General features: G+C 52.2%; 2 protein-coding genes across 3 annotated transcripts; both read right to left on the bottom strand.

The window, feature by feature from the left end:
* Positions 1-450: 450 nt before the first annotated feature.
* On the bottom strand, positions 451-27,613 carry BSND (barttin CLCNK type accessory subunit beta). 2 transcript variants are annotated; one of them, XM_017646369.3, is made up of 5 exons: positions 27,518-27,613; positions 12,148-12,357; positions 6,462-6,556; positions 4,430-4,696; positions 451-3,049 (listed from the first exon to the last, which is right to left on the bottom strand). In XM_017646369.3, the coding sequence occupies exons 1-5, from the start codon at positions 27,530-27,532 to the stop codon at positions 2,620-2,622; spliced, it is 1,017 nt and encodes a 338-aa protein (XP_017501858.2). In that variant the 5' UTR covers positions 27,533-27,613; the 3' UTR covers positions 451-2,619. The 2 variants fall into 2 exon arrangements, with proteins under 2 accessions (XP_017501858.2, XP_073090086.1); XM_073233985.1 differs by lacking the exon at positions 27,518-27,613 and adding an exon at positions 15,914-15,994.
* Positions 17,973-27,644, bottom strand: TMEM61 (transmembrane protein 61). Its single transcript, XM_037021889.2, has 3 exons — positions 27,518-27,644; positions 22,843-23,183; positions 17,973-18,885 (listed from the first exon to the last, which is right to left on the bottom strand). The coding sequence occupies exons 1-3, from the start codon at positions 27,530-27,532 to the stop codon at positions 18,609-18,611; spliced, it is 633 nt and encodes a 210-aa protein (XP_036877784.2). The 5' UTR covers positions 27,533-27,644; the 3' UTR covers positions 17,973-18,608.
* Between the last annotated feature and the right edge of the window lie 116 nt (positions 27,645-27,760).

Here is a 27,760-nt window from a genome sequence, read left to right as displayed (position 1 = left end):
GCTGGGGGTGCCTGCTCTTCTGCCAAGACAGCTTTAGCTTGGCTCTCATCTCCCCTCTACTAGACCAGATTGATGAAGACGCCCAGCCATAGAATTAGCCCTGCTTCCCAGCAGTAGCCAATTGGGAGCACAGCCCTACTTCCCTAGATGCTCCCCTAAATCACCCAACACCAGCCCAAACCCCATAGTAAGTCTGTACTCACCCTCTTACAGAGAGACCTCAGAGTTCCCATGCATCCATTCCCCTCAATATAATGAGTAATAAACCCAACTATTAACTACAGGGGATCTGCTGGTGTCTCCTCCTTCAGGGCACCAGCAGGTGGCTTCTATCGAATACCTACCCCGACCCCTGCAGAAGTTGAAGACGGAGGTCTATCATCTATCTCCCTCTTGCACATGAGGAAAGTGAGGTCCACAGAGGCAAATGAACTTACCCAAGGTCACAGAGTAGGTAAATGCATAATTTATTGTCCAAATGGAATATCTTTGAGAGTGGAAGGGTACTAATAACTAAGTGGGGACTGTGGCCATACCCAGGACTGTCCTGGGCAGACCAGGTGCAGGGGCTCCCTATCACGCAGCAGGGAGGGCGGTTGGGTGGGGCCGGAGCTGGAACCAAAACCCAAGTCTCACCACCTCTTCCCACTGCCCCGAGCCCCCTAGGCAGTCCTTGGAGCTCAGCGTCTGTTCACTGGCGGGCCTGGCAGCCAGAGGCTCTTGGTTCTCCCGTGAGGTCTGGGGCATGCGTGCAGCTGTGATTCAGGGACGGGGGCCCCTCCTGAGATTCCATGCCACCTGCTATCCCACTGTACTTGGTGGTCACTTTCCAGAGAGTGCCCAGAGGACTAGCCAGATGTGACGCCTCATTCCCCCTGCCTAGAGGGGGAATGAGTGCTTCCCATAAAAGAATTTGCACTTAAATGAAGGTGACCCCTTTAAACATTGAAACCTTTTTTATTTTAGCCATTTGTGCTGGTGCTCTTTCTGATACAGGTCACCTGCTCCTCCGCCTTAGTAGGCAGGACACAGGGCCATGTCTGGGGATCATGAGTGAGAACATGTGACAGCAGCAGGGATGTGCCCAGTGGAGGCTTTCCTGATGGAGGTAGCAATGGCCCAGAAAAAAGTGGAGGGGTGCTTTTCCAAGGGTATGCCCTTCTGGCTCAGACCTGGGGCATCTCATTCCAATCCTGACCTCCAACCCGGACCCAGAGGCCCAGCTCAGGTAAGTCTCCCACTCCCAGGTGGACCAGGATACAAGCCCTGTGTGTGGACCTGGTCTGAGGTGGTGCCACTGTCCCTTTCTCGGAACCTGCCTCCTGAGGCACAGAGGGGCTGTGCAAAGATTAGCCTAATAAAAGCATCACTCGGTGATGCCACAACACAGGGATATTTTCAGAGAATGCCCAGGCAGCCTGAGCTATTTGTCCCTGCAGTCCACAGCCCCAGGTGGATGTGCGGTTATCACTCTGTCAATTTTTAACTTCTCTGCTCCCACCTCAGCTTCTGCTCTGCTTTCTGCCCTTAACTTACAAGACCAAGCTCACTAGCTTGTGAGCTGTTTGAGGGCAAGAACAGTTATCAGTTCATGTCCCTTCCCCCTAAAGATCCGATACAGTGTCTGGCACACAGTAGATGCTCAGTAAATGCTATCTGAACCAAACTGGATGAAGCCAGGAAGCTTAATTTCACCTACAATCCTAAACCATTACAGATGTATTCTGCAGGAAGAGGGCAACCCCCAGGCACATTTGGGCTGGTTCTGTGACTCCTATGCAGGCAATATGGAGGTCTGAATGCCAGAGAGTAAAGGGGCTGAAGCCTAAGGCTTAGGGAAGTGAGGGAGAGCAGCATTATCCACAAAAGGTGCCTGGGTCCTGGCCAGTTCTGTACATCCTCAGTGACCACTGACTCTGGGCATGGGAGATGCTGAGGTGAGAAAAGCAAGGTAGAAGCCTTGAGCAGCTGTCATGCTCCAGCGATAAATGTGCAAGGCCCAAAGGTGGCCCAGAGGAGCCAGGACTGACTCATTTCAAGAGGCTATGACATCAGGAAAAGCTTTCAGAGGAGGGACGTCTGCACAGGAGTTTGAAGGATGAGCCCGAATTTGCCAGGCAGACAAGTTCAGCTGAGGTCAGTTGCAGATGGTTTTGGATCCTGAGGCACTGGGAACCCCAGGGGAGATGTGGGTGCTATCGATGTGGTTAACTCTGAGTAGAGATGGATCATAACATTTACCATGCGGACTAAAAGACTCAGCAGGAACAGGAGCCCTGAGAGGCCTTCACAGAGGATCAGGGACCCAGGGGTAGCACCAAGGCCAGCTTGGGGAAGCAGAAAAGGTTCCTGGGGGCCCCAGCTGCTGCATATCTTCTCAATGAATCGTAGTTTCCCTTCAAAGCTTCACCAGAGAAAATGGACAGTTGGAACAACCACGTCCCATTGATAGTAACCGCCCCTCCCTGTGTATTTCCCTGCATCGCTCATGCTCTCAGATCTGCTGGTGCATATGAACCTCCAAATAACCCCATTCTGCAGATAAGAAAATTGAGGCCTTGTGAGGTCACCTGTGGGTTAGTAGTGGTGCCAGGCTAGAACCCAGGGAGCAGCTCCATCTCAGCCCTGGGTGTCCGGCTCAAAGCCCAGTTCCTTGTCCGGAAGGGGGTCCCCGGGGCTGTCTGGCAGCCCATAGTACAAGTCTTCCTCTTCCTGCTCTGGCTCCTCCACACCTGTGTCCAAAGCTGCCTCCTCTCCCTCCTTTGCCCTGGGGGACTGCTTCCAGTAGCTGGACAGGGCTGCAGCCTGCTGTTGCCCCTCTGGAGGCACATCCTCCGACATGGGGGCGTCAATCATGGCAAAGTCATGGAAGCGGTCCAGCTGGCACGTGGAGGCCCAGGGCTCCCGTGGCATGGGGTGGGGCTCCTCCCCCTCAGGTGGCGATAGACGGGGGCTGCCATCTCCACTGGAGTACACGTCCAGGTCATCTTGGAAGGAAGCCAAGGGTGCAGGGCCCTGGGGACCGGCCAGGGGGCTGCAGGGGCAAAGGCTGAGAGAGCGAGGGTGGCCCTGAGTCAGACTGCCTGGGTCCACATCCAAGCCATTTGCTGCGAGGCCCCAGGTAGGTGAGTTCACCTATCTGGGCCTCAGTTTCCTCCCCTGGGAAGTGGGGGAATTAACAGTACAGTCGTACCCCCTTACCCACGGTTTCACTTTCAGCAGGTTCAGGTACCCGCAGTCAGCCACAGTCTGGAAGCAGACAATCCTCCTGACGTTAGTCAGAAGGTCAGCAGGAGCCTAAGGCTACATCACAGTGCCTGTGTCATTCACTTCCCTTCAGCTCATCACATAGGCATCACATCATCTCACAGCATCACAATGGTGTGTACAGAACCATAAGATATTTTGAGAGAGCCACATTCATGTAACTTTTATGACAATAAACTGTTGGAATCATTCCATTTTATCATTCATTATTGTTGTTCATCTCTTACTGTGTCTGAGATCTAAATTAAGCTTTATCATAGGTTTGTGTGGAATAAGAAAGACCAGTACATATGGGGCTCAGGACCCCAAGGTTTCAGGCACTGCTGGGGATCTCGGGAGTATCCCCCAAGGATGATGAGGAACTACTGTATACATTGCTGTGCTGTCTCCTAGGCCTACAGCACAGTGTGTACAGGGCACTTTGTACAATGTCTGGCACATGGTTGGTGCTCAAGGAATGGACCATTATAATGTTATTATCCAAACCTGGTCACTTCTCCCCTCCAGGGGTCTCCTCTGGACCCTCAGTCCCCATCACACTGGATGTCACCTCTGTTCCCTCATCTGCCCTCTTATTTTTGGCCTGGGAGCACCTGCAAGGTGGGGACGTCAAGGTGTGGCAGAGAGTGGGTGCCCAGTACTGTTGCTAGGACGAGTGTATAATATGAATCAACAGGTGAATGAGGAACCAGTTCATAAAAAGCCAAGGACATGTGGGGAATGACCTGCCTGAGGTCACGGTGCACAAGAGCAGCAGAGTCTGGATTTGCACTCAGGTCCTCTGACTCCCTGCCTCCAGCTACTCACAAAGCCAACTCAGAGAGCCCAGGGGCCTGCAGTGTGCCTGGCACTTAAATGCACTGTTCCAGTTCTCACATAACCCTCTGAGGTAGGAGTGATTATGCCCATGGGGAGAAACTGAGGGTCACGAGGGCAAGAAGCTTGACAAGGTTACACAGCAGAGGAGCTGGAATTTGAACTCAGGCCCACCTGACGAAGCCCAGACTCATGCATCTGCTACACCTGCTGCCTCTCTGGGCGTCTCCAGCCTCACTGCCCCCCTACTCCTAAAATGTCCCCAGCCAGCTCTCAGTGGCCCACGTGCCCTCCTCTTCAGCCCGGGACTGGGCAGCACCCCCACCCCTGCCCGCTGCACACTTACCCGGGCCTGCTCCGAACTGGGTTTCTTTGCCCCTCTTCCTCGTCTGAGCCCCTGTGGACAAGCACAGCAGCCACCTGCCCGGCCTGAGCGCCGTGAGGGCCACCTTCTCCTCCATGGCTGGCTCCCAACTGAGGCTGTCCTTTGGGGGCCAGCAGAGGGCTGGGGTCCTTTCTGCAGCCCATGTCCTTCATCCGGATGTGGCTGAAGTCAGGCAGACTCTGGTCATAGGCGGCTTCCTCCCACAGCCTGGTGTAGGGAGCCTGAGAGCTAGACGTGGCATGGCAGACAGTGGGAGAGAGGACAGGCGGGTGGGCGAAGGTCCACCCAACAGATGTGAGTGCTGTCCCCTAGGCTGCTGCTCTGGGCGTCTGCTCTCCCCTGCCCTCAAAGAAGACTTTGGGGGATGTAACTCTATCACATTCACGCCCGAGGAGGCTGAGGCCCAGTAAGAGAAGTTAAGCGGGAGAGTTCAGACACTCAGTCCACTGTTCCTTTCACTCCATGTCTCCAAAGTTAACCCAAAGGGGCAACTGCAAAATGAAGACTAGTTCGCATTGACTGAGAGTTTTCTGGGCTCCAGACAGCAGGCTAAGGGCATTACCCCATCCCTCCATTTATTCTGATCGACCCCTTGAAGCACAGTGATAGTTCTCATTGTTCAGAGGACATCTCAGCAGGGAAAGCCCAGCCGCTGATGCTCCTTGCCTGCCTGCCTGTGTCGGTTAGCTCTCATCTAACCCTCACCAGAACGCTGGGGGACACAGGAGGAAACCGAGGCACAGAGACTCCAGACGGCGTGCCTCAGTGGGGACCCAGACGTGAAGTGGTGGTGCTGGGGCTCCAGGCACTGCCTTCTCTCCTGCTCTCTACAGTCCCTCTGCACAGTGGGGCTCAGAAACTAGGTCCCTTGCCCAGGGTCACAGAGGGAGGAGCCCAGAACTCAGGGTCACACCTGAGGTCCAACTTTGTCACAGCAGCTCTTGCCATGTGACCCATCCTGAGATTGGCCCCTGTGCCCACCAGGGGTTTATCTGCCTCATTCCCCTGGGGACATTTCATCACTGTGTGCCAGGAACAGAAAATACCATCACTACTCTTTGCCCACGCAAAGTAAAGAGAGATTCAGAGCCCTGGCCACAGACCCTGGCCCTGCAGCCCAGCCTTCTGAGCATAACATCACAGCCTCCAGGGCTGGGGAGGGTGGCTGGTCCCACTGCCTCTCCAGGCTGGAGTGCTCTCTGCCATGCCATGTCCGTCTGAGCCAGGGCTTGCACCTCCAGGGAGGAAGGTAGGTCTGGCCTGATTCATTGTTGACTTCTTGTGAGGTTTAGGGCCTGTGACTACACTTCTTGAGCTTCATTTCTACGTCTGTATAAAGGGCTCATCACTCCCCTCTTCACAGGGTTTCTATGAGGACTGAAGGAAGAAATGGGTGCAAAACGCTTGATTTGGTCTCTGGAGCATAGGAAGCGCTTCTTGCTAATGATGAAAAACACTTACCAAGGGCCTACAATGCGCCAGGGTCTGTTCTTAGCACTTTGCTTGTACACTTAACCCTCCCTGGAGCCCTAGGAGGAAGGTACTATTAGTATCCCTATTAACAGATGGGGCAAAGAAAGGTAAGTTGCTCTCCCAGAACCACATAGTCAATGAGTGGCAGAGCCCAGGGCTATATCTCTAGTCACTTGCCATAGTAGTAGTCACAGCTTCTAGGGATTTAGGGGCACACCTCTTTTTGTTTTCTGACCCGCCATTAGTTCACTATAAACAGGACAACAGACGTGAGCCTCAGTTTCCTCATCTGTAAAATGGGAATAATAATGCCTGCCTCGTAGACTTGGGAGTTCAAAACCATGGGGTTTAATAGTATGTTCTCAGTTAAGTGGGAAAGCAAGGCCATACCTGGAGCCAGGGGAGGAGACAACACCCACCCCTCCCACCCCACTGCCTCACTCGCCCCTGAAAGGGAACACTGGCCTGAGGGGCTCACTGCCCCTTCCCTGTATCCCAGGCCCCAGGGGCCAGCACCTACCTCTTCATTTCATTAGTGAGCCCATTCTCCAGCAGTCCCAGCACCTTTGGGGACAGGATGCCTTGGAAATCAGAGTCAGCGGGTGTGAAACTGATCTGCAGGGCAAAGGAGAGAAGGCTTCTGTGCGGCTGCCTAGGTACATCCTTGGTGGCTGCTCACCCCAGAGCAGGGACCTGATCTCTCCATGTACCCTGGGAGGGAATCCCAGCCAGGGTGGCCTCCCCATCTGAAAGCAGAGGGGCCTTCTCAAGGCCCAGCACCAGTAGGTGGATGGATTTCTGGGCTCCTGCCAATTCATTCACCCAACATTTACTGAGCAATGCCAGGCATTCTTCTAGACACTAGGGGGCAGCAGTGAGGAAATGAGACCATCCCTGTCCTGCAGATCATATCTTGTCATTTCCCAGGGTCCTCATCCAGTGCCCAGAATGTGCCTGGCATGGAGCAGGTGCTCCATCAATATGTGGTGCAATAGTGGAAAGTGGATCATTGTCGTGTTTCAAGGCACAGAGACTGTGGTGGGGAACAGAGAAGTGGATGGCTGACGTTGTGTCCACCAATCCCTATCCCTGAACTTTCAGAGATAAATCTCTTTGAGTGCAGCACCATGGGGTGAGTACCGAGTGGCAGAGGTGAGGCAGGTTGTGAAGGAGGCAGTGGGATAAGACAGAAGGAACCCTGCCTTTGTAGCCTTGGAGACTGGATGAAAATCCTTGGGCAGGTCATCTCCCAAAAACCTTCTGTGCTTCTTTATAAAATAGGGCTAGCTTCAAAAAGACATTTGGAGCACTATTCCCAGTAGCCCAAAGGTGAAAGCAGCCCAACTACCCTTCAGTGGATGAGCAGATAAACAAAATGTGGTGTATGCATACAATAGAACAATATTTAGCCTCAAAAAGGAAAGACATTCTGATGAATCTTGAAGAAGTAAGCCAGTCACACACAAAAAAAATTCTGTAGGATTCCACCTATATGAGGTTCCTAGACTAGTCAAATTCATAGAACCAGAAACTAGAATGGTGGTTGCCATAGACAAGGTTGGGGGACGGGGAGTTGTTTAATGGGTACACCGTTTCAGTTTTGCAAGATGAAAAGAGTTCTGAAGATGGATGCACAATGTGAATGTAATTAGCACTACTGACCTATATACTTAAAAATGGATAAGATGGCAAATTTTATAGTATGTGTATTTTACTGAAATTAAAAAATAATAGGGCTAACGATGCCTGTTCCCTGGGTTGCTGCAAGGATTCCATGAGACTATATATAGGAATTGCCCAGCACCATGCCTGGTACATAGTAGGTGCTCAATCATAGTTTGATGCTATTGAAGATGAAATCAGATGACTTCTCTGAGTCTTGCTCTCTTCAAGTGAAAATTTAACAAATACTTGATGAGCCCCTATGGTGTTATATCAGGGTCATAAAAAGCAGCTCCTTTTCTCCTTTCCCATAGGATCCAGTGAGTAAAAGACACTTGTCTGTACCAGAAAAGCTCCTTCCTGCTGAGGAGAAGGGAATGATGGATGGAGAGATTCTAGCTTCCCCCAAATGTCTAGAAATAAGTTATGGGCCTGGGCATCTTCCATACCACGAAGGATGCTCTGCATCCTCTGTACTGTTGGCTCTCTACTTTCTAGAAGCTGCCCCTTCCTCTGCCTCATGACCTCATGGCCCAGTCACCATCCTCATCCTCATCATAACCACCATTACTTCTACCACCACCACCAACCTCACCACCACCATCACCATCACCATCACCACCACCATCACCACCACCATCATCACCATCACCATTACTATCACCATCACCATGACCCTCACCCTCACCATCATCAGCACCACCATCACCATCACCATCACCATCATCACTATCACCATCACCATCAACATCACCACCACCATCACCATAACCATCACCATCACCAACATCACTATCACCATTATAATCACCACCACTATCACCATCACCATCATCACAATCATCACCATCACCATCACCACCATCACCACCACCACCATCACCACCACCACCACCATCATAACCACTATCACCACCATCACCACCACCACCATTATAACCACTACCATCACCACCATCATAACCACCATCACCACCATCACCACCACCATCACCCTCACCATCATCACCATCACCACCACCATCACCATCACCATCACCACCACCACCATCGTAACCACCACCCTCACCACCACCACTATCATCCATCACCACCATAACCACCACCATCACCACCACCACCACCACCATCATCATAGCCACCACCATCACCATCACCATCACCATCATCATCACCACCCTCACCACCACCATCACCATTACCATCACCATCACCATCACCACCATCATCACCATCACCACCATCATTACCATCACCACCACCATCACCACCACCACCACCACCATCACCATCACCATCACCATCACCATCACTATATATCATCAACATCACTGTTGTGAAAAGCCTGGAGAAGAAGGAAAGGTCAAAGCATCTTACAAGTCCTTTTAAGAGTGGGGGGAACTAGCGGAGTTGAAGCTTAAGAGAGGAGATCAGACATGAAGCTGAGTTAAGCCTTATCCAGAAGCAATGGGAGCCCTGGAGTTCTCAGCAGGAGTGTACACAGGGAGAGGGAAGAGGGAAGGGGAGGGCCCCAGAGAAGACAGATCCATCAACCACCAGTCAGGGGGCTGGTCCTGGGCTCCAGAAGGGCTGGCAGGAGTGGGGGTTGCAGGAACTGTGGGCAGATGCAGAAGCTGGACAGCTCCCATGCCTCATTGTAGCCAACAGGGCAACATCCCTGATTGCTCCACCCACAGATCTGCCCCGATTCTGTCTCCCCTCTCATGCCTGAGGCCCAGATGACCACCAAATATGACCAAGTTGCTTCAGAAATTCAGAGTGATAAACCAGATAGAAGTGCTTGCTCCATGCCCAGCCACAGCAGGTAACATACATCTGATGAACAGGAAATGTCTTCTCAGTTCCTATAGTCCTATAGTTCAAATTCTTCCTTAGCCACCTTAGTCACCTGTCACCTGGACCAGAGAAGGAACCTCCTGCACTGGTCTGGCTGTCCCTGAACCTTCCTCTTCCAGATGTCAGCCTGATTACTTTCCTGAATTGCTGAGTTGGTCATGTCTCTCTCTTGTCTCATCTAAAGGGTGAGGTCCACATTCTTTAGCTTGGCGTCCCAGACCCTGCAGAGCTGAGCCTCACTCCCTCTGTACCTTCCTTCCTCCCCAAACTCCCCAGCAGCTGCGTTGACATGTTGGCCTTGCTCTTTCACCCTGTGCCTTTGATATGCTCTTCCTTCAGCCTGGAATGCCTTTCCCCATCTTCTCTGCCTGATGAACTTAACCTACAAATCCCAGCTCATCTTTGTGAAGCCTACTCCCTCCCCATCAGGCAGAAAATTGTCTCCCTCATGAGACCCCCAGCCCCTCAAAAACAGGGACAGCTTAATTCATGTTGGTATTTGCTGTTCTTTACCTCCAAATCTTAATTGGATGATTCTATTCCCTCATATTTATATTTCTTTAATCCAGGAAATTCCCATTCGTCAGGCACTGAGAGGCAGGGGAGGATGGGCCCCAGCATTTACTGAGGGCTCTGATGAGGCCCCAACAAGACCATGGACGACGTGGGGGCCTTCCCCCTCTAGCACACCTGCCTGGTTTACAACACACTTTCCTCCCTTCCCTTAGTGTGTGGCTCTAACGAACTACATGCCTTACCCACACAGACCCACACCAGTGCACACACCTAAACACACACACAGAGACCCACCCATGCCACAAACACCAGTCCAGAGAACAATGTGTGGTGCCCGGTCCCCACACATGAGACCCCACTGACTCCTCCCACAGGGCCATGCATGGCTCAAGGAAGCAGGGGACTCCCTCTGTCAAGGTCAGAGAACTGGAGCACGAGGGAGGAGGGATTCGAATCCTGACCTGGTAGACTCTAAAATGTGTGCTGTTTCCACCCTGCCATGCTGCCTCCACAGCACATGAACACGTGAGTCCATCAACAGTTATTCATTAATACCCAGCAATATGCCCTCTCCCCTCCCCTCTCCCTCAGCCCCCACGGACACCCCAGTCACTCAGCTCACTGCCCCAGAGCCACCTCTGGTAAAGGGGGAGAGGGCCCTGCTGTCCCCTTGCCAACTCCCAGACCCAGCCTCCTCCTGGGAGGAGGATGACGATAGAGTTGGTGACGTGGGTAGCTTGGGCCCCAAGGATCTCTTGTTTCAGTGACCTCTGCTCAGGGCATTACACAGACAGTGGTAAGTTGACTATAAACTGCTCAGTCAATGACTGCAAACCAGCCCAGACTGCCCCAGCACTGAACAGCGGACAGCCCAGGGCCGGCCTTGGAGGGGGCAGGGCTGGGGAGAGCTGAGCTCCGGTCCCCAGGAGCCTCCTCCTTCCTTCCTTCCTTCCTTCCTCTCTTAACCTCCTGAAACACCCAGGTGGGAGGTGAGGAGGGGCTGCAGGTGGTGGGCACTGCCTGGGGCCGGGAGCCCTAGACATTAGGACCAACAGGGCCCTTATATTCACCCCCTTTCCCACTCCGCTTCCTGACTCACACATTGTACAATTAAGGAAACTGAGGCTCAGAGAGGGAAGGACTTGTCCAAAATCTCCCAAGCAGTCAGAGACAGAGCTCAAGTTAGAATCCATGCTTCTTCCTTATTTCCCTGGGTCTATCTGGCCAGCTGTGTGACCTTGAAAAATTCACTCACCCTTTCTGGACACTGAAGGATTATAGCTCCCAACATGCCCATTTCACAGGGCTGCTGGGAGGGTCAATAATAGTAAGACTGGAAGTCCTCCTAAATATAACACTGTGCAGTTAATAAAACATGCCTATGTCCCATCTCTTCTCTGCTCTTCATAATTACTCTGTAAGGCTTGGAGAACAGGACCTTAGGGTCCCGTTTTGCAGATGAAAAAAATTGAACCTTAAAAAGACAGAAGTCACACAAGCTTGGGAACAAAGGTGGAACCAAAACTCAGGACTCCCAAACCTATGCTCTTCCTATCAGTAACACTCACAAGGCTGGCAGTGCACTAAAACTGAAGGACAGAGCACTGCCCAACCCAGGCCATCAGTGTCACACCTGACCTGCCCCAGAATGCTCAGCAGCCCGGGACCCAGGGACAGCCCTCCTGAGCTGCAGAGCTGTGGTTTGAGTCACACACCTCTAAGCTCCAGTCCCAACTCTGACATCTAGGAGCTGAGACCTTACCTTTCTGAGCCTTGTGTTTCTGCATTATAAAACTGAACTACAGAAAGTGCCAAAAAGCTCAGGATGAGGATGAACTGTACCATGGAGGCAGGCGTGCCTGGCAGGTGGCACACACTTTTTAAGTTTGGTTTCAAGCACATGGATTGTGTTTCAGGTTTTGCTGTGTCTCCCCTGCGGTGCCTAGGTCAGGGCTGCACATCCAGGGTGCTTCTGATTAAGCCTTAAGATAAGCGAGGAAGGAGGGAGGGAGGGATGGAAGAAAGCTCAAGAGAGCAGAGAAGAAAAGAGAGTAGAAAGGGGAAGATGAAAACAGCATTGAAGGATGGGGGATCGTGCCTGGGATAGAGGCACAGCCGCCTAACCCTCCTGGGCCCTGGCCCACAGCCAACCTGTCCCTACCATCACCTACCTTGGGGTAGCACTGGCACATGCTCCAGATGACACCCCCGATCACCATGATGCAGCCCATGGCGTAGAAGGTGCCATAGACCTGGGGCCGGTCGTGGCTCATGAGGAACGTGCCAAGGGCCAGCAGGAAGAGCCCCAGCACAATGAAGCCAATGCGGAAGGTCTTCTCATCAGCCATGGCTGTCTGGCCAGGCCCTGGCCTGTGCACCACCTGCAGAGGGGTGCCAGCAAACCAGTGTAGACACTCAAACACGCTCACACTGAGAAAGACGATATACCAGGGTCACTGCAAATTGTGGCTTAAAGTTAAAGGGAGGGCAGGCTCCCTTCAGGCCCAGCTGCAGTCCCTGGGTGCACTAGTTCAGTTCCCCAAGCTGCAGGAGCTACGCTTCAATGGCCCCATGCTCCCCCCAACACCCACCCACCTTCACTCCCTCTCACCTTCCCTCTGGGCCTGGCTGGAGTGTGTGTGTGTGAACCTGAGTGAAGGAGAGCAAAAGGGAGGGCGGGGGTGGGTACAGGGGCTGGGCCCCAGCCAAGGCTTGACATCACCTCATTTGCCTATGTGGGGCTGAGCTGTGTGGACGGGCAGCCTCAGGCCGTCCAGCGAGAAGCAGGGCACAATGCTACAGCCAAAGACACCAGCATGCCGCTGGAGGATTCCAAGCTGGCGTTTTAGAATCCTGAAGAATTCTAGACTCTCAAAGTCACATGTCCACCTGGGGTCCAGGAATAATCGATTTACCGGATGGTGACTGCTTGCATGGCACTGTTCTAAATGTGTTATAGGTACTAACTCGATTAAGGGGAACCCCATGAGGCAGGTGCCACTATCCCCACTTTACAAATGAGGACACAGACAAGTAAATTCCCCAAGGTCCTAATGTTGGAATTTCAGTCTTTCAGACAGGCTGATGGGAAAAACCAGATTCCCATATAGTATAAGAGGAAAATGAGGACCTCTGGTATCTAAAGAGAAAACACTACCTTGTAGTTTTTACAGGGTTAAATTGCTGCTGGGGGATGAAAGGTTTTCACTGGCATCCTGACAGAAGACTTGGGGATTTTCCTGTTTATCATCATCACCTTTTCTCTCCCCCCAGCACGGGTTGTGCTTATTCCCAACACCACACTTAGTGCTCACACTATACCCTCTGCCTGGTGCTCCTGCCGCTAACACTTTTTCCAGGAGCGATTTCTCTTTCACTAATGCTACCAGCCGGGCTCCACCCCACAATTTGGAGCTATTGCTGGGGGTCAGCGAAAGGGCTGAGTCACCAGCCCACATCCAGGTCGGATTCCGCCGGTGAACTTGAGACGGTAGTCCATTCTGGCCTTGAATTTTCACCTGTGAATTGAGGGAGGTATCAGGCCCACCTCCCAGGTATTGTGCAGGGAACTGACCTAATGGAGGAAAAAGCGCTTTGTGATCTGTGATTATTGACACAGCGACACAGCGCGACCCTCCAGGGAAACACTGTTACCACACCTCACAGAGGCTCAGAGAAGGGAAGTGATGAGTGCCCCTCCCCAAAAGGAGCCGGAGGCCCAGAGGGGCCTGCACCGGCCCAGTCTGGTCCTGGCGCCTAAGTCGCCCCTGGGAATGGATCTCTTAGGTTGTAGTCCAGCAGGAGCCTGTTGCGCCCCCTGGTGGCTGTCGTAGCAAGCGCTCACACCCTTTCTGTCAGGCCTCTGTCCCTCAGCCCTTCATGCCCATTTCACACGCAGAAAAACAGCCTGCGGAGTGACAAAAATTGGCCAAGTTCTCCCCAAACTGAATCTGTGACTAAACAGAGACATAACCCACGCAGGCCCAGCCCCAGTGTAAATGGATCTGGTCCTTAGCCCTTCCTGAGAGCCCACACCCCCACCCTTCATCCAAGCACTTTCCTCCTCAACCCACCTTTTACTTCCTTTCCATGACTAGCCTCCTTCGCCTTATTCTCTTCTCTTAAAAAAAAAGGGGGGGGGGGGAGTGAAAACAATTAAGAAGCTCTGGGACAAGTAGGTGCTCAGGAGAATGGGTCCAATCTGACCTCTTGCGCAGAGCTGTGGGGAGGGGGTTAACTGGGAACGTGCGTGGGAGTGCTGCGTCATCCGCGGTTTCTGCCCCCCCCCTCCTGCCTGCCTGACTTTTGCCTTCCTCCAGAGCAAAGCAGGGACAGCAGGAGGAGTGGTTAAGGACCTTGTCATCTTCCAACAGAGGACACGCTAACCACTGTTTCTCACTGTCAGACCGATTCAGGATCCTTGAGAGATCCTCAGAGGCGGGGAAGGGAACCATCACAACCATTGGACAGATGCAGAAACTGAGGCTCATGGAGGCAAGGTGAGCATTTCAAGGTCGCAGAACCTGTAAACAGCAGAGCCAGGATTCAACCCAGTCATTGGGTGTATATGCTTGGCTGAGGTGCCAATAGGATGAAGCCATCATCTGTGGGATTATGACTGATCACCTCTAAATCAGAATTCCACCCAGCAGGAGGAACAATACTGCAGCTCCACGGAGTCTCACCTCCCTCTGCCTCGGATAGCTGCCCTCCCCCAATGATACCAGCCCCCAGTGGTGGGATGGTCTGGTGCAGAGAGACTCTCCTCCTGGGAAAAGGGCGTGGCCATAAAGGGGGTCACCCGCTTGCCCCCCCATCACTGATGTTCATGGGGAGCCTGGCACTAAACCATTCATAATGACCTGCTCTGGGTCAAGGTTTCCCGGGTAGCAGAGCAGCTCTCTCGCTGCAATCTATTGAAAGTCAGCCTGTTGTTGAGCACCTACTATGTGCAGGACTCAGGTGTGAGGCACTCTGATAAACACAGAGTTTCAGAGAGTAATGGCACTAGGTCCTACCCTCTGGGGCACAATATGGCAAAGGCTCTGAGATATGGGTGAGGTCCATAGCTCCACAAAACAGAGAGAGGAATAGACTGGGAAGAAGGGAAAGGAATGAGGGGACATTCACAGGAGGGAGCCTTGAGAAGTCAGGTGGTTTATCAGGGTAGGAAAAGCAGTTCAGACAAAGACCAGCATGAGCAAAGGTCTAGGGACAAGTAAGCAGGGACACATGGCTGGAGATAAAACTCAAAATGCCATGTGCACTCTTGCCCCTACATTGCCCTACCCTGTATAGTCCTCCCTACACCCCCAGACCTCCATGTCAACTCCGCCCTTGCAGGGTTATCCAGGTCATCACCAGGATACCTCATCTCCTCTCTTAGCCCACACCCTGGTGGCTCTACCTCCAAGACGTGAGAACCCAGTCCCTTCTCGCCCCCAACTATTGCCCATCACTCTGGTCTGAGCCTCCATGACCTCTGTCTTCCTAAGTTGTCTCTGCTTCCACCCTTGCCCGCTGAAGTCTCTTTTCTACCTAAATGCCAGGTAAGACCATGTCACTCCTCTGCTCAGAACACTGGAATGGTTCCTGTCTTAACAGAGTAAAAGCCAAAGTCCTCAAAATGGTCTACAAGGCCCTAGATGATTTTGCCACCCATCCCATCACCCCTCTGAGCTCATCTCCTGCCATGCCTCTCCTCACTCACTCTATTCCAGCCATGCTGGCTCCTCGGAACACACAGACACCCCAAGACCTTTGCACCTGCTGTTCCTTCTGCCTGGAAAGCTCTTCCTCCCTTACCTCCTGGAGTCTTTGCCAAGTGTCAGTTTCACCATGAGGCTTTCCCTGGTGTGATATCTAAAACTGTACACCCCTCCCCCAGGTATTTCCTGTCCTCCTTTCCCAATTAACTTTTCTCCATAATATACTCACCATCTGTCATAGTACATACATTGTTGTCTTGTCTTGTCTTGACTGATTTGAGATGGTCGCTCCAGGGGGTGGGGTTACCAGCCAACCCTGAAGAATACAGAAGCCTGGGAGGGGCCCAGGGAAAGTGAGGGAGGGGTCCAGGGAAAACAAGAGAGAGGCCTGAGCTCCAAGGATCCTTCACATCCCAGACCTGGTGGCAGGCACCAGAGGTGGGGTCTGAATGGTGGGTGAGGAAATCAGATAGCCAGGTCTAGGAGGAAGGAGACCAGGAAGCAAGCCAATGCCTCCTGGGGCTTCAGAGTGGCAGACCAAGCCTCATGGAGCTCCTTCATCCCACGCCTGGCCGGTGGGCATGAGGGCCCCCAGTTCACAGCAAGGGCACTGCAGCCCAGAAGGGGACAGTGGCTTGCCTCATCAGGAGACTGGCTCCATGGCCCTGGCTGGGCCTCCAAGGCGCTGGTGACCTTGTGCAAGTTACTGCCCTTCATAGGGGCTTTCACAGATGAGAAAGAAAAGCAGAAAAAGTTTTTCCAGCCCTCCAGCCCTCCCAGTCCTGCCCCTGCTAGCTCCTGCCCTCAAAGGTGGTGCCTCCAAGTCACACCTGCAGCTCATTAACTCACCTGCCTGGGGGAAATTCCTCTCAGTCGGGAGTAGGAGGGAAGCTGGGCTCTGCTTCTCAGACTGGGACCCCATCAACCCTTTAGAAACGGCGGAAGGCCTGATGGCACCCGCTCCCCATCCTTGTGACACAGGTGGGAAACGAGTGTGTGCGTTTCTGTGTGTGTGACCAGCAAGGAAACCTCCATCTCCCTAATAGCCAGTAAGGTAAGGCACAGATCGCGAGAAGTCAAGGAGGGAAGGAAGCCAGCATGGGGTCGGGGCTTGATTATGGGGGAGGGGGAGGATTTCAGAAAACCCACAAGGTCTGGCTCACATGGCTGAGAGACGGCCCAATGATAAGAATAGCTGACATTTATCTATTCACTCAGCCAGCCAGCAAGTATCCCCTGAGCATCTTCCATTCACAGGCACTCTTTCCAGGCTTAATGGATACAAATGTAAGGCAAAGAACCACAAATTCCCTGCTCTAGTAGAGCTTACTGCTGGTGAGAAACATGCAATAAGCAAGCAAACAAATCTTTTAAAAGGGAAAATGTTAAATGATGACAGTTGTTATTTTGAAAAATAGAGCAGGCAGGAGGCTGGGAATGCAGGGGCCTGGGTGGGATTAGGTTTTAACAGCGGTCAAGGAACTCTCTATGAGAGGGACAGAGGGGAGATGTAAGAGAGGTGAGAAGCAGGCTGAGGAAGGGCTTCTGGAGAGAAGGGCAAGTACAAAGGCCCACAGTGGGCCGGATTGGCACCCAGCAAGCGGGGGAGGGCAGGATGTGGGTCAGACCCTCCCCCCTCCCCCTGGCACCACCCAGCCTGCTGTAAGGGCTTTCCCTTTATTGGATGTGAGCTGGGAACCGGCAGAGTTTTGAGCCCAGCAGGGACATCAACCTGGTTTGATCAGGCTCATTCTGGCCACTGAGTTTTGAGGAGATAGTGGGGGATGCTGGCAGAAGCAGGAAGACTGAATAGGCAGCCACTGAGCCAGTCCAGACATGTGGGAGGATCCCAGGCCTGGAGCTCAGCCAGACCGGAATGAAAACACTACCTGGAGCAGAGTGGCATTGAGGATGTGAAACAGTGGCAGAAGCCCTGGCCCAGCACAAAGTAGGCCCTCAGGAATGCCACCCTTATCCAGCTGACTGAGCCCTAGGACTTTGAACCTCTGCTTATTGTGTGACCCTGAGAAGGTTACTTAACCTCTTGGAGCTGACCTTCTCATCTGTGAATGGGATGGGTGAGGTAGAGATGTAGGGATGCAGAATGCAGCTGGACAGAAAGCAGTCATTTCTGCTATATCTGGAAAGGAAAGGTAGTGAGCTCCCTGTCACAGGAGGTATGGGAGATGAGGCCAACTTGGCACTTAGTGGAGGGGAGTTAGCTCTACTAGCAAAATATGACAGTCAATTAATAGGAATAGACACCTGCAACAGAGTTAAGAAATCTGCATTTATTATTTGATGCATTAGCACGGAGCCTGCAGGATCATTGTGAGCTCACAATGTCAGCTGTCATCTCATTTCATCCTCGCACTCAGCTCTCTAAGGTAGGGGATTGTGCCACTGTAATTCCCAATTCCTATTTTACAAATGCAGAAACTAAGGCAAAGAGAGGTAAAGTCACTTGTCTCAGATCACTCAGCTGGTACCTATAAGATGGAACCCAAGCACAGATTGTCTGAATTTGGAGTCCACATTCTTTTGATTATAAACTTAGTGTGGGACCTCATGCCAGTCCTGACTCTGCCTCTGGGCCCCAACTGTCTCACCTGCACAAACAAAATCTCTCAGTTGGCAGCCAGCACTAACTGCCAGCCACATGGATGAGCCGCCTTGGACACTCTGGCCTAGCTGGGCCCCTGATGACTGTAGCCCCATCAAACATCAGGTGAGGCAGAGAAACCACTCGGCTGGGCCCGGGCAACCCACAGAATCATGAGAGATTATATAAAATGGATATATTTTAAGCCTTTTGTTACACAGCAATAGGTAAATAAAACAGCATTCATTAAATATTTTTTGAGTGCCTTCTGTGTACTAGACACTAGAAGCAGCTCCGCATTTGTCTCCAACCCTGGGGCCTGCTAGGAGCCTTCAGCTTCATCCCTCTGCAGTCTGAGCTGTGCTGGGCAGAAGCACGCAGTGCCCCATGTTGTCTCACCAGAGAGGCCATCAGGGACAGGGATGATGCTCTCGTAGCTGGGTGGCAGCAGCGGGGGCCAGGGCCCGAGCAGGTCATCTTCAGAGGTGCTGCACCTCAGGCCTTCCTCCACGCGGTAGGAAGGTGGTTTCAGGGGCCCCTCGGCCAGAGGGCAGCACACAGCCTCCTCATAAGTGGGAATGAAGCCCACCTTTGGGATCCTACAAGAAGAGAGGCTGTTGGCAGGGACGAGGGCAAGGCCTCCTGCATGCCGGGGACAGAGTGAGGAAGGCTGGGCTGAGAGTCCTCATGCCCTGGCCCAAGCCCTTTGCTGCCCCTCATGTGAGCATCCACTGCCCCTTGGGGACATGGCCCTTCTCTGGGCAACATGTCTTCTGAGCCCCAGCCCACTGCAGCCCTCAGAGTGGCTGGCTGGGGACATAGGCTCACTGCCCAACTCTATGACAGGGTCATGAAGCAGGCTGATGGGGAACCTGGAGCTGCCCTCCAGCCTGGGTGCCAGTCTGATGGAGGGCACTGCCAGGAGCCAAATCTGGGACTCCCCCTCCAGTGCTCTTGCACTCTTCTCTCATTAGACTCTCCTCCAGAAGACCGCCCAGAAGCCCTGCAGCTGAGGAAGCTGATAAGGGACCTCAACTCCCCTAAGCACCCAGCATCCTTTGCAGGTAAGGGCAGGCAGAGAATATTGCCTCTGCAGGTAGCAAGCCAGCTTCTACTGCTGTGTGACCTAGGCTGTGCTCACTTCCTCCCTGCGCCTCCTCCTCGTCTATAAAATAGGGATTCCCATTTTACAGATTCAGGGGAAGGGAAATGGAAAACGCTTAGACAACACTCATTAGAAAAATGTGGGTAATAAGGCTCCCAGAGCGCCACATCTCCTCTCCTGCTTACCTCCCAGCCACACCTCTACCACTCCCCAGTTCTCCAAGTGCTGTAGACATGAGACAGGCTCTGGGTATGCCGGAGGCCACCCCAGAGGAGGCAGCTGGCAGGGCAGGGCAGGGCACAGGTGACAGGTGAGCCCTACCTACAGCAGGAAGTTTGCTTAGAGGGCAGATGTGGAATGGCCTCTTGCTGCCACCTGTTGTCACCTTAGTAGCCAGCTTGGCCCAACCAGCTCCAAGTTGGTTATGGCCCAAAAGGCTGGGAACTTGGGGAACACAAGGCCCCATGTAGGGCAGCCATGTCACATGCTTTAGGACAGAGGCTCCACTCATGTTCTCTTGATGTGGTACCCCGCAGGTGTGTGGGGCAGGCCTGCCACTGCAGTCCCTGTGCACAGGAAACCCCAGTGAGGCTAGTGTTTGCCCCACTCTCTGGAGCCTGGTGGTGACAGGAGACCTGGGCCTGGCACTGGCATCTCTGCCCTTCAGCTGAATCAGGCAAACACAATAGGTTAAAGGGAAAGGGACAAGGAATGAAATACTATTTGCACAGGACTTAAATCCTCTAATCTGTTTCACATTTGTGCCAACTCTGGCAGGTGGCAGCTCTCAGCCGTTGTACAGGTGAGTGAAGGCTGTGCATCAACAGCTAAAGGGCAAAGCCCCAGCTCTGTCTGATTGCAAAGCTCAAGCCAGCTCCTTCTGTCCCCACCTCAGCCCCTCATCTCTCCACACCTTAGCTTTCTCATCTGTAAAATGGGTCTAATCCTTCCACTTTACCTCATAAGCAGTTGAGGCTAAAATCAGTTAGTGAGCATGAAAGTGCACTGTGAACTCAAAGCACCTGAACAGCAGCAAAAGCTAATGTGTGCACGGACTTCGCAGTACACATACTTCCTCACCTATCATCTCATCTGAGCTTGACAGCAATCCTAGGGAAAAATTCTGTCACCCCCAGCTGAAAGACGAGGAATTAGACATGGCTCAGACAGTCTAAGTAACATGCTCAAGGACACACAGCTTATAAGAGAAAGAGCAGAGACTGAAACCCTCATGTCTGAAGAGGCCCATCCCTGTTCTGCTATACCCACCAAGGGTGGGGCCCCTGGGAAGACCAGCCACCTCGTCTAAGGGTTCACACTTCAGATGGGGGCTCCCTGAGGGTAGGGGTTTTGTCTGTCTTGTCTACTACTACTTCGTCAGTGCTCTGCCTAGGACCCAGCACACAGTAGGTGCTCAACAAATACTGGGTCAGTGTATGAAAGAATAAGTAGATGAATAAATAGGGAAACTGAGGTCCCAAATGGGGAGGGACCTGCCCTAGCCATCAGTCTAGAAAGACTTTGTCTCTGTCCTGAATTTACCCACAACTGGACCCCCCCAAAGAGCAAGATTCCCGGGACAGAAGAGTGGCCTCCCATGGAGGCCAGATGCTAGGCTGTGCAGACAGCAAGCAGGGCTGGGCTGTGTTGGCCCCAGTGATGGGCAGAGCCATTAGCACCAGTAGCCTCCCCAACACCCAGCCACCCCAGTTCTGAATCTAAGACTTGGGTCTCTCAGCCTGATGGGCCAGGAGCACCCTGCAGCCTCCTTAGTGGGCCTCCTCCCTGGCCTCACTGGGCATGAAGGCCAGGTGGGGCCATCTGATACACACAGCTGTAGCTGTTGGGTCAACCTGGCTGTGTGTACACAGACAACACCCACCCAGGCTGCTGGGGAGGGAGGCTCCCGTCCAGAGTGCCCTGAGGCCCAGCCTGGATCCAACTGGACACTGAATTGCTGGGTGACAGGCAGGTCACTGGTCTCCCTGAGAGCCAGCCTTCTCATCTGAGTGCAGTGTGAAGGAGTGGCTAGGAAGTCCCTAAGGCCCTGCCCTTCCCTCTAACTCAGGAAAGAAGGGTCCCCAGGTCCCAGGTCAGCCCGTGGATGTCTGATCTAGCCCCTAACACATCCACGTCCAGCACCCACTGAGCGGTGTGGGAGAAGGCAAGCTTCACAGCCAGAGGCCTCCACTTCCCAGCTGTGTAGCCCTTGTCTTCTCCTGTAAATGGCAACAGTAATTCTTACCTTGTACAAAGACAGAAGGACTGGAGAAGATGTATGCAGGCCCCTGATATGTAGGCATACCTGATACTTGGTTGAATGAATAAGTGCATAGTAAGTGCATAATGTATGCATCCTCACCAGGGCAAAAATCGGTTCTTGGTATCTTGGTTATACTTTGTTCATGTATAAAACACAGATATACACACAGAACATAAACCAATGTACAGTATATCTGTGGCATTTTCATTAAAAGTTCATAAAATTAAGAAAAAGTACCTACAAAAGCTCCTTAGAGGAAGTGATGGTGAAAAACAGATTGAAAATCATTGTCTTAATACAAGATTTTGTCACCCCTCAACCGGTCCCATCCCACCCTTGAGCCTTTGCACATGTTCTTCTGCCTGCCTAGAAGACAGGCACCTCTGGGACACTGCTGAGCTCTCCACATATCCACTGGAGGAAAAGTTGACATTGCTGTGCACCTACTGTGTGCCAGGCCCTGGGCTCAGTTCTGTACACATGTCATCTCATTTAGTTCTCCATGTCCCTTGAGCTAGGGAGTGGGTGACAGCAGACTCTGGGTTCAAGTCCAGACTCTGACACACACCAGCTGGGTGCCCCTGGGCAAGTTACTTAACATTTCCTCATCTATAAATGGCGTTAGTAACAGTATTTACTTCAGAGGGCTACTGTAAGGAATGAGTAAATATGAAAAGCACTAGAACAGTGTCAGGCATAACAGTGTTATGATTATTGCTGTTTTTATTATTCTTGTTTTATTTCTGATGAGCAAGCTGAGGCTCAGTAGGGTTGCATGATCTTCTTGAAGTCCTACCACTGGACTTCATGAAACCAGGAGAGGATCCCAGTGGATCTGACTCCTATGTCTGGGTTCTGAACCTCTGTGCTCCTCTGCCCCATACTATGACTCAGCTGAGTGCAACTGCCACCTCCCCCAGGAAGCCTTCCTGGATTTCACCATGTCTCCACAGGACCATGTCTGCTCTTCTCACACAGTTCTAACTACTCTGGTTTGTCAATATTTGCCAGTGCTATGGGGCTTTACACTCCTCCAGGAATGTGCTGATCAGCCTCCAAGTCCCCAGGGCATAGACAAGGCCTGGTCTCAGGGAGGAATCCCTTGAGAGTTTGCTGAACAAGTGCCTGATGGTGTGGTAACATCCCACCCACTGCCCCTACCCACCACCCCGACCCTGACTCACTGACCTGCAGCTCCCCTCCTCTGAGGGCTCCACAGTGAGGTAGTACAGGTCTCTGGAGAGGTGATATGGGTCCCATCCGGGTGGCCCTCGGGTGTTGGCCTTGACAGACCACAGTAGGCCAAAGAGCAGCAGCAGACCGCCTGAGCCGCAGAAGAAAAAGCTGACTGGCCGGAGCAGGGGGCTGGGGGTGCCAGGTGCCAGGTGCCCGGTGTGAGGGGCCGGCTGGGCTTGGGCATCCCCTTCACTCCACCAAGCAAAGCACAGTGTCCCGGCCACCAGAACCACGGTGCCACTGACCATCATGCAGTAGCGGAGGGTGGAGGCCACTCGGCCCCCATCACACGTCTGGACATAAAAGAGAGAGAAGATGTGGACCACATAAGAGGCCTGCTGAGCCCTAGAAACCTGAGTTTCAGTCCTCCTCTGCCTGAGGTCACTGTGGAACCTCGGCAAGGTCATCTGGCTCCTCTGTGCTTTAGTGTCCTCCTCTGTGAAAATGCTCCAAACTCTGTAGGGCTGTTTTGAAGGTCACGGATAATGTGTCTTAGGTTCCTAGCACCATGCCTGGGTCCAGCAGGAGCTCCGTAAGTGTGCGTAGGTTCACTTTGGGCCTCACTCCAGGCCTCAGAGGCCTCAACTGCCTGGAGGGGATGACTCCCCAAGGTGTCTAGCACAGGCTGGGAGGAAGGGGAATAAACATTTCTGGAGTCCACCAGGCCGGCCAGGACTGGCGCTTGCTGGTCCCACATTGCCTCACTTCACCCTGGTCATAATCCCGAGAGATCAGTGCTGCTATCTCCATTTGACAGAGGAAGACACCAAACCCAGAGCGGGTAAAGGAGCAAGTGCGAACAAAGCAGCCGGAAGGTGAATTCACAACATGAAGCAAAACTTTGTGCAAATTGATGTTCCCCAGGGCCTTATTTATAATGGTCCTAACCTGGAGCCTAAATGTCTGGCTACAGGGAAATGGAGAGTATACTCTTGATGGCATATTAATGACTCATTTAAAAAACTCAAGCTCAGCATGAATGTTTAACAACAGGGGAGAAATGCTTATCATATCTTACTTTTCTCAGCTTAGTATGCCAAATTATGCATACAGTGTTCTCTCAATTAGGTAAAGAAAAAATGCACAGGAAAAAAACCTGGGAGGAAACCTGGCCCCAGATCATATAGACAGGACAGAGCTGAAAGCCCACGTCTGGGCTGTCCCCATAGCTAATCTCTAGGCTGCTGTACGTGCTGTTCCCTCTGCTTGGTAACCTGCCATTACCTTTCAAGGCTCAGTTTGGCCCTCACCCTACAACCTTTGCTGGTGACACTTTAAACACCAAGTCTCCTGGGCCTTCTTGGACCACAGGACTTCTGTGTTTGATTTCTCCTTTACTTGTCCTCCCACCAGACAGTGAGCTTCCTGAGGGCAGGGTCCTTATTGGTGGTATTCACTGCTTTATCCACACTGTCTAACACATAGTAGCTACTCAATAAACATTTGTTTAAGAAGGTCTCTTAAATGAGGGGAACTGTTGCTGGGTAATGGTTGTGTAAAAAGCCTCATAGCTGGGAGGGTCTAGAAGAGGAGAGGGAACACAGGATTCCAGATGCCACAGCACTGAGCCATGGAGTAGAGGCCTGGCATCGGGCCTCACCCTGCACCTCACCACCCTGTGGTTTACTCCTGGGGTAAGCTTCTCAACTGCTCTGGGCCTGTTTCCTCATCCTAAAAGGGCACCCTATATAATTACAGATTGTTCAGAGATTTTAAGGAGGCACTGTCTCCTCTTCCAAAAGCTAAGCCAGTGAAGCAGGGGACTTAGGGAGACTTCAGTGACCAGAAATGGGGGCTTGCCCAGCCAAATGCAACCATGGTGCACCTGAATGATGCCCAACTGCACAGCTGCTCAAAGGCTTGTTCCTAGGGGAGCTGAGGGGCACTGCAAAACATTCAAGATATATTAGGTGACACTAGGTTTCAGAAGGGCATGTTCCCAAATGTGCTTAAACACATATGTCTGTATGCATGTATGAGAGAGAGTGCATACATGTAACAGGGGCACTCTAGGAGTAGACCCCTATCTTTCTGAGTCTCCAGACCACTGGAAGCATACATAAAAATGCCATATGTAAATCACCTGCAGTTCTCTTCCTGTGAATCTGTCTGTGGAGCAAGTTCTCCTGTCTCCAGGTCAAGGCATTTTCATGGTGGGAGGAAAAGGCCCTGACTATTCCCTCTTCAAAGTTAGACAGCGATGAGAGGCTGTCAAAAGGAAAAGCTGGAGAAATCAGTGTGGGGAGAAAAACAACACAGCAATCAATTAACAGTAAGCCGTTGCCTATATATCACAGCACTTGACAGTTCCCCTTCACACCCAGCATCTCATTTGACTTCCCATAACTGAGGTGGGTGGTGAGGGCAGGGAAAGAAATTCCTGTTTGGCAAATGAGGAGACGGAACCCAGAAAAGTGAAGGACTTTGCCCAAAGCCAGATACAGAAGAGTTTCTCAACACTTCAAGAACTCACTGCTACATAAGGTAACTTAGGATGCTTCTCAATTTATATAAAAGCAATAGTTACTCATTGTGGGAAAAGGAGAAAACCATAGAAGAGAATAAAAATGAAAAATATGAATCACCATTAATCCTGCCCATCAGAGATAAGTATGATCAGCAAGTGAATGTTCCCATTTCATTTCTTCCTTGGCCTACATACATGATGATGTTTGCCATCTTGTGCAAAGATCATGTTTGCCATCTTGCCATCTCATCATCACACCTTGCTCCTCTCTGGGAGGCAGGAATTTGACCCAGTCAGAGATGCTGAGCAGCCTGATCAACTCACAGAGCCAACAGATAGAATGATCATAGTCAGAGGGGGTGATAAATCTGATGCAAGGCCTCCCGTGGCTGGTGGGAGGTGGGGTAGTGACAGCAGATGTGTACTGGTCATTTACATGGGCTGAGCACCGATACCAAGCACTTTACAGGAGTCCCCTGACTTAATCCTCACAATAACATAATGTCCCAAGGACACTGGAGCTGTGAGGGTGACGGTGACAGCTTGTTTGAGGTCAGTGCTGAATTTGAACCCAGGTCTAGTCTGACTCAAACCCTTGTGTGTGTGCCCAGTTAGATCTATCTAGATTGTGTAGTATATAAAGTTGGGAACGTGCTGTGAATAGATGTAGCTGTAAGTCTTTGGCACAGGTAGTTCTTGCTTTCTAGAACACACGGCCCTCCTTCCTGGCTCAACAACTCCAGACCTCAGGCTCGCCTCTGCAATTGCCCTTAGCATGTTCTCACCGGATGTGATGGTCATCTCCTGTGTGGGTCTCTCTCCATGTGGACCGTCCCCCACCCTCCCCCAGGCAGGCAGAGCACATGATAACCTGCTGTCCCCAGGAAGTGGAGGGTGAGGCTGTCCACTGGATGGAGGACAACCTGTTCTGTGGCTGTGGGGTGGTTTTTATTATTATTATAGATCAAGGCTCTGGTACATTCTTAGCAGGGCCACCTGTCCCAAGACTCCCTGGAGCCATTTGAGAGAGGTGGTCTTCAGGCAGCTCACTCACTTCTCATGCTGGTGTACCCTATACCCTGATGGGGGAGGAACAAAGGGCTCCCTGCCCTGGAGGGCATAAGTCCAGCCCTGGGGCAGAAAGGAAACCTCTCCGATCCCAGAGTGCCAATCCTGGCACTCAGTCAGGGCCTGCCACACTGGCTCCCTCATACCCCACTACCCAAACTCCTGCCGCCTGGGAGCCCTCTGTCCCCATCCAGGGCCCTCATTTCAAACATCCCCCCAACTTGAAGCCCCAGAGCAATAAAGAGGCACAAAATCTCAACCATAATATAGGTTGGTCATGAGGATAGAAGTGCAGGATGGAAAATATGGCCAATGGTTCTGTAACATCTTTCTAATGTTTACAGACAGTAACTGGACTAGTTGGGGTGGGGATTTAATCATGTGTTTAACTGTCGAATCACTGTTGTATACTTGAAACCAACATAATGTTTTATATCAACCATACTCAATTAAAAAAAGACCCAGCCCAAACACCAGCTCCTTCCAGAAGCATTTCTGCTGTGGCTACCCTACCTCCTGAGGGGAGGCCTTTCACCATATCAGATTTATCACCCCCTCTGACTATGGCCATTCTACCTGTTGGCTCTGTGACGCTAATCAAGCTGCTCAACATCTCTGACTGGGGTCAAATTTCTGCCTCCCAGAGAGGAACAAGTTGTGACAATGAGATGGCAAGACAGCAAACTGTAAATGAAACCTGTTGACACAGAGATGGACAGAAGACGGACCTGGCTCTGACACTGGGCAAGTTTCCTACCTTTTCTATGCCCCAGGTCTCTTCTCTGTAAAGTGGGCACAACAACACTGTATCACCTGTGTTACCAACAAGGGAACTTTAGGTGCCAGTTTTCTGTAAAAACCTAAACCGTCTGAGCAAGAATTGGACCTCAACCATCCCCAGCTAACCACTGGGTACACCGAGGCCTTGAGCGCCATGGCACAAGCGAGTCAGAACAGTTAGGAGAAGACCTGAGTGTCCAGACTTTGCCAGGACTTCACGGTGGTCAAGGGTACGGAAAGGGATGCAGGAATCTGCTTTAGGAGAAGCCCAGATTGCTTCCGAAAGGGGGCGAAAAGGAAGCTTATACTCACCTGGGGCGCAGGCATAACGCGGCAGGCGGTCAGGCGTGGTCCAGGCGCAGGGAGCCAGGCGTGGGTAAAGGCATGATGGCTGTGGACCGGAGGGCAGCGCGCACTTGGGGACCTCGGTAAGGTTCCCTTGGCCCTGTAGGGGGCGCCTGGCGTGAGGGGGCGGCCCTGGCTGTAGTCCCCCAGAACCCGCTTTCCGCGCCGCACGAAAGGGCCAGGGTCCGGCTCCCGACCGGGTCCGGGGGT

This window comes from Manis javanica, chromosome 4, assembly GCF_040802235.1.
Source record: "Manis javanica isolate MJ-LG chromosome 4, MJ_LKY, whole genome shotgun sequence".
NCBI classification, from domain to species: domain Eukaryota; kingdom Metazoa; phylum Chordata; class Mammalia; order Pholidota; family Manidae; genus Manis; species Manis javanica.
The sequence above is the reverse complement of the archived record's forward strand: the minus strand, read 5'-3'. Positions and strand labels throughout refer to the sequence as shown.